The sequence below is a fragment of the Phyllobates terribilis genome, unplaced genomic scaffold (genome assembly GCF_046119375.1).
Source record: "Phyllobates terribilis strain yellow unplaced genomic scaffold, ASM4611937v1 Scaffold_3__8_contigs__length_932513732, whole genome shotgun sequence".
In the NCBI taxonomy this organism is placed as follows: domain Eukaryota; kingdom Metazoa; phylum Chordata; class Amphibia; order Anura; family Dendrobatidae; genus Phyllobates; species Phyllobates terribilis.
In genome coordinates, this window is record NW_027362763.1 from 888,091,249 (window position 1) to 888,114,747 (window position 23,499).

A 23,499-nucleotide genomic window follows, 5' to 3' on the forward strand; every position below is an offset into this window, starting at 1 on the left:
TAGTTTAATTAAATAACACAGTTTTATGAATATGGACTGAGCGGAGGAACTCTGCCTGAAATCTTACAGCGCTGTATGTAGAGTTTATTCTCTAGCACTTGCAGATCTTGTCTATGTGTCTTTACAGTGAAGCAGGATGCTGGACCTCAGAGGGGCATATTAACTGCAGAGCAGTTCTCTTGGAAAAGTCTCCTGAATGGACCAGTTATATTAAAACTCCATACTTTTGTGACCAAGGCCGCTATGATAAGCCTGCCTCCAGGGTTTGTATTCTCACCTATTTCATATGCACAATTGTCCATTGTAAGTTTTAATTTTTCAACTTTTGGTAGAGCTTGTTTATTTGCTACGGTAAGTTTCGATCTGTTGCCATCATCTGCATAATATTGAACATCAGTATTTTTTTGTTATAGCCTTCAATTAAAAAAGCTATTTACTTGAACTATTTAAGCTCATATGTATTACTCCATTTCAAATGATTATTTATCATATATTTTAATCATGGGATAGGTTAAAAAAATACCTGTTTTACTTTTTGATGTTTGCAACTTTCTATGCCCAGACAATGTATACAAATGGTATTGAAGAACCACATGACCGGAGGTTTATGTTGCTGTTTTTGTTTGATCAGCTTTGGGAAGAAGCTTGCTGTCTTTAAAGAAGCCCTCCTCCCATTAAAGTTTTTATCCTCTTAATATATTACAGTCATCATATTATATAGTACTGTGTACTTACAATTGCTCATTTTGCCTTTCTACCCAGTTAATTCTTCTGTTTTCCATTAGGTCTATGACATCATATGATTAAAAAGTGACTCGCTGAATCCTTCTAAGCTCTATGTAGAAATAGGAGGTCAATTTTCCCTGTATGAGTCATAAGTCACTGCAAAAGTCGTGGGGGCGTGGGGGTGGAAGCAGCTGGGTCAAGAGTTAAAGAGGGGAATGATAAATGCAGGGACATGAGACTTCCTGTTTCTACATAGAGCAGAGCATATGGAAGAATTTACTGGGTAGAAAGGTAAAATGAGCAATTGTAAGTACACAGTGCTATATAATGTGATTGTAATATATTAAGAGGAAAAAACATTGATGGGAGCGCTTATTTAAGGAGACCACCTGGGTATGGAAACCTATCGGAAATCCTCTGTGGGAAAAATAAGTATACAAACGATGCCACCCAGTAGAGGTAGTAACTCTAAGTCAATGACTGACCCTTTAACGAGATTTATGTTGTGACGATGGCCAAGCCAGACACTAATCTACAGACAGCAATTTGCTGTGCTTGCCCCTCATCAGTGTACAGCTCCTAATACAATATTGGGGGAATGCTGGCTTTGCTTAAGGACACCACCTCAGGATGGAGTCTTGTTGGCAATGCTCTATGTGAAAAATATGAAATATTGTGCATGCTTTAATCTGTAAGAAGTAGTGTTCCTTTGTTTTCCACCAATGAAGGCACAAATGAAAAACTGATTTAATAGAATTGATTTAAATTAAAGGCAAGTTCTTAGTTTTATCACAATAACTGATAACTTATTGCTTGAATATCTATACATTTATTTTTTTAAGGGGATCTGTCACGAGATTTTGTAATACAATTTGCATACATTATTAAGTAAATCTGGTAGACTTGATGCTGGTGTACATACTTTGATAACCTTTGTCACAAATGCTGTATAAACATTTAATAAATTTGTCCATCCTAATATTACAATGAGTATTTCATGAGTCAAAAATGCTAAGGTCAAGATCTGAAATCTCTATTTAAAGGGAATCTGTCAGTAGGATCAACCCACCTAAGCCATTTATATGGACATGTAGGTCATAGGAAGCTGAATAAAATAATACCTTGATATTTACGATTCTATGTCTTATTCCAGAGAGATCCATATTTTTCTTATACATAAACGACCTCTTCCAGGCTATGGGGAGGATGTTGCCTGGAAGATTACTCTGCCTCCAGAACTTCTTATAAATAAAAGGGGGAGATACCAGTGTGAGACAAGTAACTAACATAGAACAACTTTGTCTTGATGCAAACTCATTTTTTACAGCTCTGCTGTATTGTAGCAATATTGTAACCAGCCCTGTCATCTATGAAGGCCGGCCACGAGCCGGCGTTTATAGGAGATTCACAATGACAGGCAGGATGGTCTTCTGCAGAACCCCATCAGTCATGAGAATCCATCTGTTCCCCTCTATCAAGTGATGGGCGCCGAAAGGCGGGACAAGTGACTCGCTTCCACCCGGCACATGTTAAATTCTAAAGCACTGTTATGTGTTACACAAGTGATCAGATGATCTCAACTTCAAGTCTCCTGAGGGGACTATTGAAGCCAATAAAAAGTGAAAAAAATACAAAATTTCAAAACACACCCATTTTGGTATCACTGCATTCAGAAATGTCCGATCTATCAAAATATAAAGTAAATTAATCAGATTGGTAAACAGTGTAACGAGAAAAAAAACGTCAGAATCACGTTGTTTTGGCCAACACATTTCAATAAAATGCAATAACAAGCGATCAAAACATGGTATCTACTCCAAAATGGTATTTATTTTACTCACTTAAATAGCGCCATTAATTTCACAGCGCTTTACAGACATTAGCGGCACTGTCCCCATTGGGGCTCACAATCTGAGTTCCCTATCAGTATGTCTTTGTAGTGTGGGAGGAAACCCATGCAAACACAGGAAGAACATACAAACTCCTTGCAGATGTTGTCCTTGGTGGGATTTGAACCCAGGACCCCAGAGCTGAAAGGCTGCAGTGCTAACCACTGAGCCACCGTGCTAGTATCAATAAAAATGTCAGCCTGGAGCGCAAAATATAAACCCTCACCCGGCCCCAGATCACAAAAAATGGAGACGCTATGGGTCTTGGAAAATGGCGACATAAGCAATTTTTTTTTCACCATATAAATAAAAAGAACCTATACATGTTTGGTATCTGTGTACTCGACCTGACCTAAAGAATCATATTGCTGGGTCACTTTTACCATTTAGTGAACATGGTAAATAAAAAAGCCCAAAAAACAATTGTGGAATTGCACTGTTTTTGCAATTTCACCGCACTTGGAATTTTTGTTTCCATTTTCCAGCACGCTATATAGTAAAATCAATTATGTCATTCAAAAGTACAACTGGTCTCGCAAAAAATATGCTCTCATACGGATATATTGACGGAAAAAGAAAAAAGTTAGGGCACTGGGAAAAACAGGAGAAAAAAACGAAAGCTCAAAAATGAAAAATCCCAAGTTGGTGAAGTGGTTAATAGTTTAGATAGGTCAAATGTAATAACAGATTCCCTTTAAAGCGGTTGCCCATGACTGACATTAATAATCTATCTTTAGGATAGGTCAGCAGTCTGACATCTTTCACCCTCACCAAACTGCTATTATCAGGGCCGGTGGAAGTCGAATGTAAACAGTGTACAGAGCTGAAACATCATCGCGTCATATACTGAATAGATAAAAGCTGATGGCTAGGAGTGGAAGGTGTTAGACCCCTCTGATTTGATATTGATGTCCTATAACAGGGACCCCTTTAATAATATAGGCAATTTGTATTATAAAACCTGATGACAGATCTCCTTTAACATAAATTTCTATTTTGCAACATTAAAAAATAATGGCAGACTTTTGTTATTCTATGTGTTTCTGTGGACCTACACCATTGTAGACCTATGTTAGGTGGAAACAAAAAGAACTGCATCAAAACAGCACCAAGAACTACATGTGTGATTAGAGCCTTATAAACAGTGCTCAGCATAAACTTTGAAAAGTAATATTTTAATCTATACCTCATTGAACACAAGAACAATGTCCTACATTTTGATAAGACTGGGTTTTATAGAACATTATTTTACCCAATAACATAAAAGTAAGGTTAATAATAGAATTTTCGTTACAAAATCTTCAATTTTACTGAAATCAAAACATCAAAAACTATTACATCTAGTATTTTGTATGACCTCTATGATTTTTACGGACAGCAATGAGACTTCTAGGCATGTAATTTATCTTTTTCCATTCTTCAAGAACGACCTCATTTAGAGCCAGGATGCATGGTGCCTACAGTGAAGCATGGTGGTGGCAGTGTGCTTATGTGAGGCTGCATAAGTTCTGCTGGTGTCAGGAAGCTATAATTCATTGATGGTGTCATGAATTCACAGATGTACTTCTTTATATTGAAAGAAAAGATGCTACCATCACGCCATGCCCTTAGACATATATTTTTTTAAATGCATGGTTCCTACAGTGAAATATAGTCATGGCAGTGTCCTTATGTGGAGCTGCATGAGTGCTGCTGGTGTTGAGGAGCTGCATTTAATTGATGGTACCATGAATTCACAGATGTACTGCTTATATTGAAAGAGAAGTTGCTACTCACATCTAAAGCCAATGTTGCATTTCTGAAGAAAGGGGTGACAGTGATTCAGTGGCCAAGTACAGTGGGGAAAATAAGTATTTGATACACTGCTGATTTTGCATGTTTTCCAACCTACAAAGAATGGAGAGTACTGTAATATTTATCATAGGTACACTTCAACTGTGAGCGACAGAATCTGAAAATAAAAAACATCAATTACTTTGAGTAACACTGAAGATTTTGTAATGAAAGTTATATTATTAATCTTACTTTCATCTTCATCTTATGGGTTAAGAAAATGTTCTATGAAACTCAGTCTTGTCAAAATTTTGGAAAATGTTACTTTTCAAAGGGGTGTACTCATTTATGCTGAGCACTGTATTTATATATAATTTAAGCCTGATAATATCAGATTGCTGTGACATTCCCAAGTGAAGGAATGATGTACCGAGAAGCTGACCTAATAGAATTACAATTACTCTCAAGAGAGAAAAATTAGTGCAAGTTTTAAGGGAGTCTATTAGCGTTTCTGATCCCTCATAATTGTTGTCAGCACTACATAGATGACGAGGATAGGGACTGAAAATATATATGTGCATAGTATTGAAAAAGAGATCCCAGTTTTAATCCCGCTGGGGCACGTACCTAGTGGCTGTCCCTTCATAAGCAATATCATGGGGTCTCTGCACTAAATACTTCCCAATCACTCCCCTCTGCTCTCTGGTTACAGCTGTAGTAGTCTCCTGATTGGATGCTACAACTGTCACTCAAGAGCTGAAGGAAGGGGCTGAGAAGCATTCAGAGAGCCGAGTGCAAAGAGAGTGCCCCTGGGGTACCTTTAGTCTCAGTGTCAGGGGAATAAAACTTAGTTTTCTCTTTGAGAAGCCATTTTATTTTATACTATTTTTATGAAAAGTTATTTTAGTAGATTTTTATTACATAGTGCTATGTGCTAAGTTCTATGTGAAATTATTCTTCAAATCCTTTATTAGACAATACTTTTATCTGTCTTCATTGCAGGCGTCATGTCTTACGCTTCACTGCAAGTTCACCCTTAGGGCACCATATCCACCTGTGTAGTACAGTGCCATTTGTCTTTGGTGATGAGGAAACTGTTATGCCAAATCTTGACAAGGTACATGTTCCCATGGAAACTAGAGAACTACTAGGTCACGGTGTATGATTTGTGATATTCTTATTGTATGTCTTTCCATTGTACAAAATTGCAACAATGTACATCGTTAATGGAGAATGAGTAGAATTTTTTTTAGTGTTTGCTCGTTTTCTTTTTTCCTCTTTTTTTTAAGTCTACAGTCTAAATACATCAATGTGAACATCAGTTTATCATTGTCTGAGAACATTGCTTTATAATGATGCATCATATTACAAAATCTCTTACATTTTGATAGCCTTGGCATAATATAGTCAAAGGCATTACAGGTATAAAAAAAGCTTTGTCCATTTTAGAATAAAAACCATCTGACAAAGTGGTAACTATAATAAACTCCAGATAAACTCTTAAATATTCACAAATTAGCACATAGTTTAAAAAAATCTATTTAAGTCTACAGCTGACAGCACTGTGAGATGAGATCTGGAAAGGTTTGAAATAAGTGACTCAGTTCTGCTTTACACAGAAGCTGCTGAGATCAGTGAGGAGGGCGGGTTCTTTTCTCCCCTGTATGATGCTGCCTGCTTATGATTGGTCAACCTCATGCAGAAGAAATATACATCCCCAGAAACAAATTTTTGAACCATAACATAAATTATATCCTACACTTTACAAGCTAATAACCCTGCAATGAGGAGAGGAGAAATTAAAAAATAAAAAGTTTTACTCAGTTCTGCCATCACTATTCCATGATATGGCCAGTTTAACATGGTCAAAGTAGTGAAAAGTCTTTTTAAGGGACACAGTGGCATATTAATTGTATTAAGGGGTCCAATAGCATATGGATGGTAATAAGGGTCACAGTATCAAATTCACTTTATTAAAGAGACACAGTGGCATATTAAGTGTATTTAGGGGGCACAGTGGTATATTCATTTTATTAAGGGGCACAGTGGATAAATTAATGTTACTAAGGTGGAATAGTGTTATTATTTAGTAAGATAGCACAGTGGCATAATTTGATTCAGGGGCTGGCTTCATATTTTATTTAGGCTGCACAGTGGTGGTTTCATTCATATTCAAGGGAGGACAGTGAATAATTGTATATACAGGGGGCACAGTGGCTAGCCATATATTCGTGGAGGGCACAGTGGATTCATTTATAATCAGGGTATGCAGTGGCTAGTTATTTAATAATTACGCAATTGACACAATGGTTAATTACAGGTGCATCTCACAAAATTAGAATATCATCAAAAAGTTAATTTATTTCAGTTCTTCAATACATAAAGTGAAACTCACATACTATATAGAGTCATTACAGACAGAGTGATCTATTTCAAGTGTTTATTTCTGTTGATGTTGATGATCATGGCTTACAGCCAATGAAAACACAAGTCATTATCTCAGTAAATTAAAATAATTAGCAAAAAAACACCTGCAAAGGTTTCCAAAGCGTTTAAAAAGGTCCCTTAGTCTGTTTCAGTAGGCTCTACAATCATGGGGAAGACTACTGACTTGACAGATGTCCAGAAGGCAGTCATTGACACACTCCACAAGGTCCCAGAGTTCCAATTTTCATTTGGAAATCAAGGTCCCAGATTCTGGAGCAAGAGTGGAGAGGCACACAACCCAAGCTGCTTGTGGTCTAGTGTAAAGTTTCCACAATCAGTGATGGTTTGGGGAGCCATGTCATCTGCTGGTGGAGGTCCACTGTGTTTTATCAAGACCAAAGTCAGCGCAGCCGTCTACCAGGAAATTTTAGAGCACTTCATGCTTCCCTCTTCCGACAAGCTTTTTGGAGATGGAAATTTCATTCTCCAGCAGGACTTGGCACCAGTCCACACTGCCAAAAGTACCAATACCTGGTTTAAGAACAACAGTATCACTGTGCTTGATTGGCTAGCAAACTCGCCTGACCTTAACCCCATGGAGAATCTATGAGATATTGAGGAAGATGAGAGACACCAGACCCAACAATGCAGACGAGCTGAAGGCTGCTATCAAAGCAACCTGGGCTTCCCTAACACCTCAGCAGTGCAACAGGCTGATCGCCTTCATGCCACGCCACATTGATGCAGTAATAGATGCAAAAGGAGCCCCGACCAAGTATTGAGTGCATTTACTGAACATACATTTCAGTAGGCCAACATTTCGGATTCTAAAAACATTTTTCAAGCTGTTGTTATGAAGTATTCCAATTTATTGAGATAATGACTTTTGTGTTTTCATTGGCTGTAAGCCATAATCATCAACATTAACAGAAATAAACACTTGAAATAGATCACTCTGTTTGTAATGACTCTATATAATATATGAGTTTCACTTTTTGTATTGAACAACTGAAATAAATTAACTTTTTGATGATATTCTGATTTAGTGAGATGCACCTGTATATATTTAGGTGGGACAGTGACTGGTCATTTATAGAGGAGGCACAGGGTGGGGCAATTTGTATTCAGTGGCACATTGTGTATTCAGTGGCACAGTGTGTATTCAGTGGCACATTTGTCCTCAGAGAGTGTGGTTTCCATTCATTTTGGGATGTGATGAATGAGGTCATATTGTAAGTTAAATGTTATATGGTGGGCGCTGCATAAATGAGTGATGCATAAGGGAAATGTGTGACGCTCGCAGCCCTCACCCTGGGAAGTGGGGTTACTCGGAGCCGGGTCAGATGTTTGGTGGGTTGTAGCCATGGCCTGGACCCGTTCCGTGCCCAGGGCCGTCACATTTAAAAGGGTGTAATGGGCTTTCAGGGTTAGTGTTCATCGAGTGGTGATATTGACTACGCCACCTGTGGTGTCTGATGATGGCCACCAGCGCTGCGGCAGTCCTCTGAGGCGGGATGTAGTGGCAACAGGAGATGCCCACAGGCCGAGCAGGGCCTCAGGGCAGAGAGGCGGATGGAGGGAGTTGTAGTGGAGGAGTTCTGGTGCTGTGCGGTGCGGTTCAGAAATAAAGAGACCAGAGGCCATAGGGGTAGACTTCCAGGGTTTTTTCTCACGGTGGGGCATGCAGCTGGAAGGCTTCTCCCTGCTCCTCACGGGGCTCTGTGGCCACCAGGACCGGGGGTCCGACAACCTCCGAGTAATTCAGGTGCTTTAGTTAGGACCCCGCACCAAAGTGTTCCTAGACTTCAAACTAAGTCCTCTCCTATCCGTGTGTGTAGAAAGGCCGGGTCTCCCTCTGGACTATGCACAGAAAAAGGGTACGGGAGGCGACTCTGCTCCGTTACCCGGTGGGATCCACTGAGCCTCCGGGCTTCTGCGACTGAGACATAGAGTAACAAAGTCATATATTGGGGGCCGGTACCCCTTTTGCAGCAGGAATCCCTCTGACTAGGCCAGAATAGCGAGAACAGGTGGCGTATACTGCTCCGTCTGCATCCCCCTGGGATCCTTTTGTGGTGGAGCTAGACTCCTCTGCTCCAGGCCTTCTTGGGCAGGGACCTTGACCGGGTAGAGACAACCGTTAACTCTTGCCCGCTCCTCGACTCAAGGCCAGAGTACGAGGACCGTGTCCCCATCAACTGCAGGTTCACACAGAAAGCCACGTTCAGCGATGAAGATCACAATCAAAAGACCATAAGCCCAAGATGGCTGTTTATTAAATATGAATTATTAAGTGTAACCTAAATGTTCGTCCTCCACCCTCACCCACTACATGGTTCACCCTATCTTTTGGTTCCCCATCTCCACTTATCCCGGCTGGGGCAGCATGCTGGTGCCTATTAGCCCCCCCTACAGGTGGGAGAAGTGTAGTGTTGGGTGTGAAGGTGGGGTCCTGACAGTTGCACCATCCTTACCTCGAAGGAGAGATACCACACCCCTTTAAAGAGGTGCCGTATCCCTGTGGCGATCGAACCCCCTGGGGCGCCACAGAAACATTTGCCCATGCCACTTTAGCGTGTTTCAGATGTCCTTCTCCAAAGTTGCCCAGTATGGTTATATGCTCGATCACCATAAAGCATGCCCTTCATTCATTCATACATGCTGGTTTGGTGTGCAAATAAAAGCAGTGCAACCAATCAATTTTATTTCCATACCTAAGTAGCCTGATTCATTATAGTGTATGCAACACATTTTACAGTCTCAGAGACTCCCAAATTCCCCAAAAGGTAAATTTCGGGGAGGTTCCCAGTGGAGAATCACCACCAAAACATGCTGAGATTTATGTGCAGATTTTTCCCATAGACTTGCATTAGATGCGGAAAATCTGCAGGTAAAAAATGCACATGCACTTTCAGTGCATCAATAAAGTATTGTCAAAGCCAAATGCAAGAAAGTATAAAAACAAAGCAGCTTTGTTTAAAACATGACATATCAACAAGAGACAAACAACCGCTGTGTCACAAATGCAATAAAACACATGTAAAATAACGCACTCAAAAACGCAATGAAAAAACGCAAATAACCTAATTTACTAAATAAGGGCTGAAATAATGCAAAAAAATCTGCAAAATCAAAAGCTTATCGTGGGAACGTAGCCTTGGGGCTCATACTCATGAGAAACGGACAAGTGCAATCGAATAAAGAATCAGATTGCACTCTGACCAATGTTAATCTATAAGTCTCTGCTCATCTGCGTTTTTTTCTCAGCTGAAATTGGACTGAGAAAAAAAAAATCGCAGCATGCTCCGATTGTCCTCACATCTGGGACGAGACTCGTCAATGCAAGTCAATGAATGCGATTAAAAAAATGGAGAGCACTCAGACTATGCGAGTGCCGTCCGATTGCAATGCGATTTTAACATGGGCTTTTACGTAGAGGAATTCTCCATGTCATTTACACATAGTTTTCCAAGGAAATATTCTTCATCACATATATATATCTATGTATAGATATATATAGATAGATAGATAGATAGATACATACATACATACATACATATATATAGACATAAATATGTGATTGAGATATACAGTGTATGAAAAGTATTCAGACCCCTTTAAATTTTTCACTGTTTGTTTGTTTGTTTCATTGCACTCATTTGGTAATTTCTAAAAAGTTCATTTTTTTCTTATTAAAGTACACTCTGCACGCCATCTTGACTGAAAGAAACAGAAATGTAGAAATTTTTGCAAATTTATTAAAAAGAAAAACTGAAATATCACATGGTCATAAGTATTCAGACCCTTTGCTCAGACACTCATATTTAAGTCACATGCTGTCCATTTCCTTGTGATCTTCCTTGAGATGGTTCTACTCCTTCATTGGAGTCCAGATGTGTTTAATTAAACTGATAGGACTTGATTTGGAAAGGCACACACCTGTCTATATAAGACCTCACAGCCCACTGTGCATGTCAGACCAAATGAGAATCATGAGCTCAAAGGAACTGCCCAAGGAGCTCAGAGACAGAATTGTGGCAAGGCTCAGATGTGGCCAAGGTTATAAAAGAATTTCTGCATTACTCAAGGTTCCTAAGAGCACAGTGGCCTCCATAATCCTTAAATGGAAGAAGTTAGGGACCACCAGAAGTCTTCCTAGACATGGCCGTTCTGCCAAGCTGAGCAATCATGGGAGAAGAGCCTTGGTGAGAGAGGTAAAGAAAAACCCCAAGATCAATGTGGCTGAGCTCCAGAGATGCAGTAGGGAGATGGGAGAAAGTTCCACAAAGTCAACTATCACTGCAGCCCTCCACCAGTCGGGCCTTCATGGCAGAGTGGCCCGACGGAAGCATCTCCTCAATGCAAGACATATGAAAGCCCGTCATAGAGTTTGCTCAAAAACACATGAAGGACTCCCAGACTGTGAGAAATAAGATTCTCTGGTCTGATGAGACGAAGATAGAACTTTTTGGTGATAATTCTAAGTGGTATGTGTGGAGAAAACCAAGCACTGCTCATCACCTGCCCATTACAATCCCAACAGTGAAACATGGTGGTGGCAGCATCATGCTATGGGGGTGTTTTTCAGCTGCAGGGACAGGACGACAGGTTGCAATTGAGGGAAACATGAATGCCAAAGGTTCACCTTCCAACAAGACAATGATCCTAAGCACACAGCTAAAATAACAAAGGAGTGGCTTCAGAACAACTCTGTGACCATTCTTTACTGGCCCAGCAAGAGGCCTGACCTAAACCCAATTGAGCCTCTCTGGAGAGACCTGAAAATGGCTGTCCACTAACGTTCACCATCCAACCTGATGGAACTGGAGAGGATCTGCAAGGAATAATGGCAGAGGATCCCCAAATCCAGGTGTGAAAAACTTGTTGCATCATTCCCAAGAAGACTTATGGCTGTACTAGCTCAAAAGGGTGCTTCTACTCAATACTGAGCAAACGGTCTGAATACTTATGTGATATTTCAGTTTTTCTTTTTTAATAAATTTGCAAAAATTTCTGCATTTCTGTTTTTTTTCAGTCAAGATGAGATGCAGAGTGTACTTTAATAAGAAAAAAATGAACTTTTTAGAATTTACAGTACCAAATGGCTGCAATGAAACAAAGAGTGAAAAATTTAAAAGCGTCTGAATTCTTTCCGTACCCACTGTATAATCAGTGCTTTGCGTGTGTAGCTTACTATACATGTATTTTAGTACAAAATAAATTATTTTCTTAAAAAAAAATGGCTTAGGGTCCCCCTAAATTTTAATAACCAGCAGAGTGAAAGCAGACAGCTGGGGGCTGATGTTTATAGCCTGGAAAGGGGGTAATACTATGTCATGTCGCTTCCCAGGCTATTAATATCAGCTCACAGCTATATACTTAGCTTTTGTTGGTTATAAAAATGGCAGGGGGCCCCCCTATAATTAATAACCAGCAAAAGCTAGGCAGACAGCTGCAGGCTGATATTAATAGGCTAGGAAGGGGTCGTGGATATTTTCCCCCTCCCAGACTAAAAACATCAGCTCTCAGCCGCCTCAGAAAAGGCGCATCCATAAGATGCGCCAATTCTGGCACTTAGCCTCCGCTCTTCCCACTTGCCTTGGTGTGGTGGCAAGTGCGGAAATAGGGTTGGGGTTGATGTTAGCTTTGTACTGGCAGCTAACATCAAGCCCAGGCGTTAGTAATAGAGAGGCGTCTATAAGACGCTCCCATTACTAACCCCATAGTCAAATAGTTAAATAATATACAAACACCCAGAATGAAGTCCTTTATTTGAAATAATGACACAGACTCCTTTATTGAATCTTCATTTAACAAAAAGCCTTATACTTACCATACCGTACAATCCATTGAAGCCCATGTCACCTGTGAAAAAAAGAAAATAATAAAGCAACATAATAGTCACATGTCCGCATCGTGAAGATAACAATCCATTTGTCCATAGACGACTCTAGCTCTGCTATATCTAGATGGCAGGCTGAATTGTTGCATGTTGCAACAATACAGCCTGCCATCCAACACAGACACTGAGCTGCGTGTGATTGCGCAGCTCAGTAACTCGCAGTGACGTGATAAAGTTGAGCGGGATTCATATCCAATGAGCACCGTTCACCTCACTGACATCACTGCGAGCGTGAGAAAGTTCTCATGCTTGTGGTGCCAGCAGAAAGGTCAGAGGAGTTCAGAGCCAATGAACTCCTTTCACCTCAATTACATCAGCGTGAGCGCTGTGAGAAAGTTCTCACCGCGCTCATGCTTACGTCATTGAGATAAATGGAGTTCATTGAATATGAACCCCGCCGACCTTTCTGCCAGCACCGCGAACGTGAGAACTCTCTCACACTCGCAGTGATGTCAGTGAGTGGAACTGCGTTCATCGGATATGAACCCCGCTCAACTTTATCGCATCACTGCGAGTCACTGAGCTACGCAATCACGCATGCAGTGTCTCTGCTGGATGGCAAGCTGTATAGTCGCATCATGCAACAATTCATCCTGCCATCTAGATGTAGCAGAGCTAGAGTCGTCTATGGACAAATGGCTTATTATCTTCACGTCGCCGACAGGTTTGTATTATGTTACTTTATTATTATTTTTTTTTTACCGGTGACATGGACTTCAATGAATTGGGCGTTACGATAAGTATAAGGCCTTTTGGTAAATGTAGATTCAATAAAGGAGTCTATGTCATTATATCAAATAAAGGACTTTATTCTGGGTGTTTGTATTTTATTTAACTATTTGACTATGGGGTTAGTAATGTCTTATAGTAGTCTTATAGACACCTTTCCATTACAAACCCCTGGGGTTTATGTCCGCTGCCAATACAAAGTTGACATCAACCCCAACCCTATTACCCCACCTTGCCATCACACCTGGGCAAATGGGAAGAGCAGAGGCTAAGTATCTTAATTGGTGCATCTTGTGGATGTGCCTTTTTTGGGGCGGCTGAGAGCTGATATTTTTAGTGTTGGAGTGGGCCAATATCCATAGCCCCTTCCTAGCCTATTAATATCAGCCCACAGCTGTCTGCCTAGCCATACTTGTTATTTATTATTGGGGGGTCCAACATCATTTTCTGGGGGTCCCCCATTTTAATAACCAGTAAAGGCTAAGTATACAGCTGTGAGCTGATATTAATAGTCTGGGAAGTGACATGTGTATTACCCCCTTCCCAGGCTGTATACATCAGCCCACGGCTGTCTGCTTTCCCTTTGCTGGTTAGTAAAATTTAGTAGGATCTCACGCCATTTTTGTAAGAAATGTAATTATGTATTACTAAATTACATGTACAGTAAGCTACACATGCAAAGCACTGATTATACTTCTCACTCACATATAAAACTATGTGAAAATGACATAGACAATTCCTCTATGTAAAAGCCCATGTTAAAATCGCATTGCAATTGGATCGCATTTACATGTAAATCAGATGCTAGGTGAGAAAAATCACATTGTACTCGCATGAAAATCGCATGACACTCGTCCGACTTCTCGGTCCAGATATCGGAACTTTTTTTTCACGCAGATGAGTGCGAGCCCTTGGGGTGATTTTTGAAGGAGATTTATTTTCCTGAAGTATTTTTTTGAACCCCTTTTGACGTTTTTGGAGCATTTTAAAAATATTTTAGTTACGAAAGCGTTTTTGCAGCCCTGGGAACAGCAGAGCCAGATTAGGAAACAAGCACATTGACCTAGTAGAGCCTAGTTATAGCAGAGTGGGGTTTCTTGTGAGGTTAGGCTGAGTACAGACATGAGTGTTGTAACTACTACGATCATCCGATGGAAGTGTGAGCAAATTGTGAAGAAGTGTCACGCCAGTGTCTGCAGACGTGGAAGATGATTATTTTATTATGTTTTTATTTCCCCCCTGTTTCATTTAAGAAGGGGTTGTCTAAGTAGTGGATAATCCCTTTATATTAGATTTATATGAAATTAACCAGCAAGGTATTAAACAGTATGTTCCCAAGTAATACTGGTAAGAAGTAACTAAAGTCACCTACTAAATCTCTAGCACGTTAGGAGGTATGACATAGGTGTACATTGAAATATACTGTATATTGTACACATTGTGATATATATATATTCGTGTGTGGGTGTATTTATCTGTGTGTATACTTTATACATATCTAATTTTTTTCATATATTTGATTTTTTTGCCATCAATTTAAAACATCTTCGAGTTTATAAGACATATTAACAAATTGTGGTCATTATAATAATTACCTTTAAATTATTGCATTATACAGGAAAGCTATCGGTTTATGGTCCAGGCTACACATATAGTAAAAGCGGTACTGAAAGTGATGCAAAACTTTAGTAATGAATATGAACTACCCAGGGCTTTAAAAGACTTGGAGCTCACACATTATCCTCAGCAAATTAAGGCAAAAGATTTGGGATTTACAGCTGAACATTTTAAGGTAAAAATAATTTATTAGCACAATAACTGATATTTTTTTAAATAATTGAATGTGTATTTTTAATTACTGTGGCGGAAAGAGAAATGGATGGATGCATCATACTCGGCCTCCGTGGTCAATCTCTGCCGTCAGAGTATGGCTAATTAACAAGTGTTGCTATTACCTTCTGTAAGGAATAAGGCCAGCCAAGTGATAGGGGTCTCACATTAGCTTCCTAAAATAGTTATCAAATCACAGTGATTCCCAAGTAATCCCATTATGTGTTGATGGTGCAGAAATTCCTGATTTATTGAGTTTTTATTTCTGTGACATTCTTACCCTAGTGTTGTTGCAGATGAAGACTCCTGTACAATGACAGTATATGGGCCATTTGTTCATCTTAACCCCTATTCCCAACATACAACTGTATGACATTACATTTGCGTATATGTCGGGTCCTGTTCTTTGATGCAGATTCAAAAACTGAAGCTTGCATCATTGCCATCAGATAATGGCTTTATCACACAACCAGGATCTGCATCTAACAGCAGCTGGTAGCGTTAAGCTTCCACACCCGCATCAGCGAGGCCACGCCCACTACACGGGCCCTGGCCGGGATTATGTATAACCCATACATACCCTCCATTCCCATCTCGGAAACTGGCAAATCCTCACAGCGCACAGTGCGTGTGCTGGGGGGGATTCAAAAGTCTGCAGTCACATGGAGTGACTGCAGACTTATCAATTTGGACTGGACAACCCCTTTAAGTGTTGTCTTAAACATGTGAAATGCATGCTCCATGGGGTTTAGATCCGGTGATTGATGACTCCTGGGTTGCTTTCACAGCATGTTTTGATTCATTTTCCATCTGTACTGTAAAGCGCCATCCAATCATCCTTGCTTCATTTGGTTGAATCTGAGCAGAAAGGATCGCTCTGTAGACTTCAGAATTCATCCGGCTGCTTCTGTCTTCAGTCACATCATCAATAAACACTAGTGATCCAGTGCCATTGTAAGCCATGCATGCCCATGCCATCACACTGCCTCCACCATGTGTTATAGAGGATATGTTGTGATTTGGATCATGAGCCGTTCCAAGCCTTCTCCATAGTCTAATTTAGCCCTTCTATTTTTTAAGCTGATTAATGGTTTGCATCTTGTGGTGAACCCTCATGAAGTCTTCTCTTTATGGTAGACTTAGACACTGAAACACCTATATCCTGGAGAGTGTTCTTCACTTGGGTGGATGATGTGAAGGGGTTTTTCTTCACCATGAAAAAGGATTCTGTGATCATCCACCACTGTTGTCTTCCATGGAAGTAAAGACCTTTTTGAGTTCCCCAGCTCACCAGTGAGCTCTTTTTTTGCAGAACGTACTAAACTGTTGATTTGGCCACTCCTAAAATTTCTACTGTCTCTATGATGCATTTCTTCTTTTTTTCAGCCAATTATGGTCAATTTCCATTGAGAGCTCCTTTGATTGCATATAGTGGGTTCACGTCAACAGCTTCCAAATGCAAATGCCACACCTGGAATAAGCTCCAGACCTTTTAACTACTTAATTGATGATGGATTAATGAGGGAATAGCCCATGTAGCTTTTGAGATAATTGTCCAATCACATTTGCTCCCTTGAAAAAGAGGCAGCTACATATTAAAGAGCTGTAATTCTTAAACCCTTACTCCAATTAGGATGTGAATACTCTCAAATTAAGGCTGAGAGTCTACACTTTAAGCCCATAGTGATTATATAATTATATTTTGAATATATTTTGGTAAAAAGCTAAAATGTTAAAACATTTGTCACTGTCCAAATATTTCTAGACCTACTGTACTTCAATACTGTAGTACAAGCGATCAGGCAATGACAGGTTCAAGTCCCCTAAGGGGACTACAAAAGAAAGTAAAACAAAAAAAAAGTTTTCAAAAAAATAAAAATTTGAATCAGCCTCTTTTTTTCTCATTAAAATTAATGAAATTAAAAAAAAAGAAAAGAAATATATGTGGTATCACTGCATCTGTAAAAGCCCAATCTGTGAGAATATAAAATCATTAACCTAATTGGTGAAAGCTGCAAAGATGAAACTCCAGGAATGTGATCAAAATATAGTATGCACTGTAAAAAGCCCTCACACAGCGCAACGTAAAAATGAAAATGTTACAGGTTTCGGAAAATGGCCACACAAGCAAATTGTTTACAAATTTCCAATTTTTTTTTCACCTCTTAAATAATAATAATAATAGTAATAAAAAAATATATGTTTGGGATCGCCATAATCTTAGTGACCTTGAGAATCATGTTGCTAGGTCATGGCGGATTTAAAAGAATAAATAAATAAAAATAAGAACGTTATACTCAAAGGAGCAGCAGGAGTAAAATAAGAGCAAACATTGGCCACTTATGACCCTGTGACAGGTCTTCTCCACATAATTAGGAAAACACTTCATAGCTGTAATAGGGCTTAGTTTCTCAGCTGGTTTATAACTTGGCACAACAGGGCGGTATTTTTTATATGACAGCATACATGTAAGGTCTTGCTTTGGTTCTATTTCAGACTTTTCATACTGCTTTGTGGCATCTTATGACTGAAGCCATGGGGAACAAAGTTACACCAAACCTGATATTTGCTTTTAGAGTCTTCACATTGGATTTCTCAGCTATTTTGACACCAGACTCTCCTTCCATGCAAGGTATCTGTGCCCATCTCCAGACAAAGCATATACAATGTGATCCTGACTAATCAGATAGCAGTTTCCTAAGAAATTCTTCGAGCTTAACCATAAAATGTGCTCTCATTTCTACCATTAATGTTATATTCTTGGATCAGAAACACCCAGAGATTATGACTGCAATAACAACTTTATTGTCGCCTTGAGAAACGTAAATCCTTTATCACGTACAGCACAGATAGAAACTATATAATTATGGAAAATGCTGTTTAAAGGTTTCAAGGTTATAGGTAATGTAGAGAGAACTCGGCAGGTAAATCACTATAGCCTTGTATTGCTCATATGGTTGATAGATTTTCTTGATGAAAGATGTCATTATATAATTTGTTCCAGAATAGAAAATAAAGAAAAACAGTAAATAACTATTTCAGAGATTTGAAGGGGTTGTCCCCTTTAAGAAAATCCCAGTCCCCCGTTGCATTTTGTTATAAAAAAACAAAAAAAGCAAGCTCTACTCACCCTCCCCAGGTCTACCGCTGAGTCTCTACTGTTACTCCCAGTATCTGACATTGGCTGCTGCTCTGACGTCACAGAGTGGCAGCCAATCACTGAACTCAGTGGCTCTGCCCGTGAAGATGGGATGCCTTGCCCAGAGCCTTTGAGCTGACTGGTTGGCTACTGCACTGTAGTCGCGCTGTGAGGGCAGAAGCCACTATCAGGCACTGGGAGCAGCAGTGTGACTCATCTGTGGACCTGGGAAGTGTGAGTAAGGCACAGTTTGTTTTTTAAACAAAGGCATTCGGGAATCAGTTTTTTTTGAACGGTGAGGACTACATTAAGGGGAACGTGTCAGCTGATGCATGCTGCCCTAACCACAAGCTGCATGAATGATACACTGGCTGCGTTATTACAGTCCTGTACGTTTTACTCAGAAATGCTGTGCCTCCTATAGGCTGAGGCCAGTCCCCGGCAGTTTGAGAGGTCACTCCGTGTACCCATACACATAGGGTGAGACTTGTCAGTCATGGGGAACAGAGCGGGGAGAAGCCACCGGAGACCTGCCTCGGACTACTCATCTTGGACGCACGGTGTCAGGCTGGCTTGACTTGACAAGCTGTTTAAGGAAAGTGATACCCAGTATCCAATGACAAATTGCACAAGTTTCCTGGTTGCATTATTGTGGCTATGTACATATTACTTTGTAATGTTGATGAAATGTTGCAGGGTTACAGAGAATGCACGGCCTCAATAACGCAACCAGGAAACTTCTGCAATTTCTCATCTGTATACCACTTTCCTTAAAAGGCTTGTCAAATGAATAAAAAATATTGTTTAAAGGGTCCATACTTGTATAAAATAAGAGAAGAATTGATACTCACCTTCACTGATCCTCCGCTGCTCTCTTTCTGCATCTTATCTGCCAGTGATTGGCTGAGTGGCCATTTCCCGGGTGTCGAGATGGGACCAGTTAAAAAAAATATTTTTCTATTTTTATTCCCATGTCAAACCCCTTAATAAAAGTAATAGGTAGAAATCATCAGAACCCAGTTCTTAATGTAAGTGACATGGCAAACTGCTGCAGGGCTACTGTATGTAACCATGGCCAAAATCCTTCAATTCTCTGAAGTATGCAGTATGAATAAGATGTGCCAACATACATCATGGGAATCTGATGCACTTTTACAGAAAATGAATGGACAATTATATAAAAGCAAGCAAGTTACAGTTTTGGGGAAGTATCTTTGCTGAAGGTATACATTTTAGCTAGTTTGACTATGCACACAGATTTTGTGAACCTTACTAGATGTATATGGTACAAATGCCCCCCAAAATTCTATTTTTTACATGCGAATCTTTGGTATGGTATTTTTAGCAATACTTGTTTATGGAGCCAAATTTTCCTTTAGTATCACCAGACTGTTTCTAGGGGAAGCATAGAGCCAGCCTATTAGAAAAGTACAGCAAACTATTCTTTTTAGAGCTCTGTATCAACATGGACGAGAGCATGAGACTAAAAATATCACGATAAGAATGACTCATAGTTGTAAGTTGTTTATATTTTCAATTTAACTTTTATGTTCATAACTATTTTTTATGTTTTTAAGATCCCAAAACTGAAATACCCCCTCCCTGGCAAAACAGAACCCCGACTTATGTTGAAGAAGCTGCATCTTCTAAACTTCAAGCTTGGTGGAGAGGACTTTTCTGTAGGAAATGTTTGAATGGCAGAAAAGCAGGTAAATATTATACAGATGCTTTACTTTCTGGGCTGCTGAAAAAGACTGCACTTACTAGATTATTAGCATTGCAGTAAGTCCATGGGTTGTGTCTGGTGTTGTAAGTCAACTCATTTGAAGTGAATAGGGATAACTTTCAATAAAACACAGAAACCTTTAGACTAGACCTGGACAAAGTGAGGTCCGTGGGCCACATCCAGCCCTCTGGCTGTTCCTGTCCAGCTTGTGGACCGAGACAATTGAAGGGATGAAAACAGTGGCCCACAGGCCGCACTATGTGGCCACCCTCCCCCTACCTGGCATCCCAATTTCACCACTATCTGCATCCTCAAGATGCAGATAGCAGTGAATATAATGGAGAAAGAGGGAGCCACTAGCTCCTTCCACCATTCAGCATTTGCAACTGAGACCGAAGACCCGACTTGACTTCTGTTAGAAAAGCAATTAATGACAAAGAAGGGCATTTCGACTATTCAAATCTAAAGGGTCACCAATGGCATTTAATGCTTTGCCAACTTCCGCCGTATATGTATGGGGCAAGTGTGCAACGGGGTGAGCTTGCCCCATACTCCAAACTTTCACACCCTCGCAGAAACCTCAACCCTCGCAGAGACCTCCAACACCTTGACCTACACTCATTCTCTGAATCCCTCCTCCCTCTTACAGACATAAATTCCTTACACGATGCAGATGTTGCTGCTGCTTTATATAACACCACAACATCTGCAGCTCTCAACTCGGTCGCCCCTCTCACACATACCAAAGCTCGCACATTCAATAGGCAACCCTGACACACCAACCTGTCTAAAGAACTGCAACGGGCTTCCAGGGTTGCTGAGCGGAGATGGAAAAGGTCCCACTCCAACAAGCACTTCATCGCATTCAAACAATCCCTCACTATTTTCAAGTCCACACTCACAGTAACAAAACAAACCTACTTCTCATCTCTCATATCCTCCCTGTCTCACAGCCCTAAACAGCTATTCAACACTTTCAATTCTCTCCTCCGTCCCTCAGCACCTCCTCCCTCTCCTCTCATCTCATCTGAAGAGTTTGCCTCATTCTTCAAGCAGAAGATTGACAACATCAGACAAAGCTTTTGCCTAAAGTCCCCACAGCCTCTCCTCATATCTACTCAACCTTCCTCCTCCAAACCCAACTTCTCCGCCATTACAGAAGATCAAGTCTCGTCTTTACTCGCCAAATCACACCTCACCACCTGCGAACTTGACCCAATCCCGTCCCACCTCATCCCTAACCTTACTACAGTCTTCATCCGTCCCACCTCTTCAACCTGTAACTAACAACCGGTGTCTTCCCCTCATGTTTCAAACACGCTTCAATCACACCCATCCTCAAAAAACCCTCCCTTGACCCATCCTCTCCGACTAGCTATCGTCCCATATCACTTCTCCCCTATGCCTCAAAACTACTGGAACAGCACGTCCACCTTGAACTGTCCTCCCACCTCTCCTCAAGTTCCCTCTTTGACCGCTTACAATCTGGCTTCCGACCGCATCAATCCACTGAAACTGCCCTGACTAAAGTCACCAACGACCTATTAACCGCCAAATCCAAGCGACACTACTCCATCCTCCTCCTGGACCTGTCATCTGCCTTCGACACAGTCGACCACTCCCTCTTACTACAGACTCTCTCATCTCTTGGCATCACGGGCTTGGCCCTATCTTGGATCTCTTCATACCTAACAGACCGGACATTCAATGTCTCCCACTCACAAACCACCTCTTCATGTCACCCCCTATCTGTTGGTGTTCCCCAAGGTTCAGTTCTAGGGTCACTGCTCTTCTCCATTTACACCTTTGGCCTGGGACAGCTCATAGTCTCACAGCTTTCAGTATCACCTCTTTGCTAATAACATACAGATCTACCTCTCTGGACCCGTTATCAACTCCTTACTAACCAGAATCCCACAATGTCTGTCCGCTATTTCATTCTTCTTCTCTGCTAGATTTCTAAAACTTAACATGAAAAAAACTGAATTCATCATCTTTCCCCCACTCAACCCCCCCCCCATCTGACCTATCCATCAAAGTTAATGGCTGCCCCCGCTCTCCCCAGTCCCACAAGCTTGCTGCCTCGGGGTAACCCTGGACTCTGATCTCTCCTTCAAAGCACATATCCAAACCCTTCCAACTCAAAAATATCTCCCGTATTCCTCAGCAAAGACTCTTCAAAAACACTAGTGCATACCCTCATCATCTCCCGCCTCGACTTCTGCAACCTCCTGCTCTGTGGCCTCCCTTCTAACACTCTCGCACCCCTCCAATCTATCCAAAACTCTGCTGGCCCCACTAATCCACCTGTCCCCCCGCTTTCTCCGGACTCTCCCCTTCTGTCAATCCCTTCACTGGCTCCCCATTGCCCAGAGACTCAAGTTCAAAACCCTAACCCTGGCATACAAAGCCATCCACAACCTGTCTCCTCCATACATCTGTGACCTAGTCTCCCGGTACTTACCTGCACGCAACCTCCCATCCTCACAAGATCTCCTTCTCTACTCCCCTCTTATCTCTTCTTCCCACAATTGCATGCAAGATTTCTCCTGTGCATTCCCCCTACTCTGGAATTCTGTACGCCAACATATCAGACTGTCGCCTACTGTTGAAACTTTCAAAAGGAAGCTGAAGACCTACCTCTTCTGACAAGCCTACAACCTGCAGTAACCCTCGCTCCACCACATCGCTGCACGACCAGCTCTACCCTCACCTACTGTATCCTCACCCATCCCTAATAGACTGTGAGTCCTCGCGGGCAGGGTCGTCTCTCCTCCTGTACCAGTCGCTGACTCGTTTTGTTATTGTATTGTAAGTGTTTTTGCTATGTATACCCCTTTTGTACATGTAAAGCGCCATGGAATAAATGGCGCTATAATAATAAATAATAATAATAATACCCAGCAGATAATGGCTGTGTGTTACAGCCAAGACCTGCTTCTAACAACTCCGCCTACGACCACCTGTTAACTTGTTAAATGCTGTTGTTAACCTGTTAAACTCTGCGGTCAACCTCTGACAGCGGCAATAATAGTGCACTGACATGGGGGTGAGTCATTCTATGCTATAACAGCATAGGGTCTGTTGAAGACTTCTGTGCCTTTCATCATGGAGCTCCCTTAAAACCCAGCCTGTGGTCGGGCTTCAAAGTAGACCATGATATTTACTATATGCAGTAATACTTTGGTATTACTGTATATAGTACAAGTGATTAAACAATTGCAGGTTCAAGTCCCCTAAGGCAGTGGTCCCCAACCTTTTTTGCACCAGGGACCGGCTTGAAGCAAGATCATTTTTCCATGGCCCAGCAAGGAGGGGGTGGGGTGGGCGGGGCTTTGGTCATATGGGGGCGGGGTAA

At 41.0% G+C, this 23,499-nt stretch overlaps 1 protein-coding gene across 1 annotated transcript in view; it reads left to right on the plus strand.

Annotated features, from left to right (window-relative positions):
• ADGB (androglobin) overlaps positions 1–23,499 on the plus strand; it is a 443,164-nt gene that overhangs the window by 255,140 nt on the left and 164,525 nt on the right. The window contains exons 18-22 of the mRNA XM_073672692.1: positions 128–263; positions 5,391–5,505; positions 15,065–15,238; positions 17,773–17,908; positions 19,993–20,124. Coding sequence (XP_073528793.1) covers positions 128–263; positions 5,391–5,505; positions 15,065–15,238; positions 17,773–17,908; positions 19,993–20,124 — 693 coding nt within the window. The remainder of the gene's footprint in view (positions 1–127; positions 264–5,390; positions 5,506–15,064; positions 15,239–17,772; positions 17,909–19,992; positions 20,125–23,499) is intronic.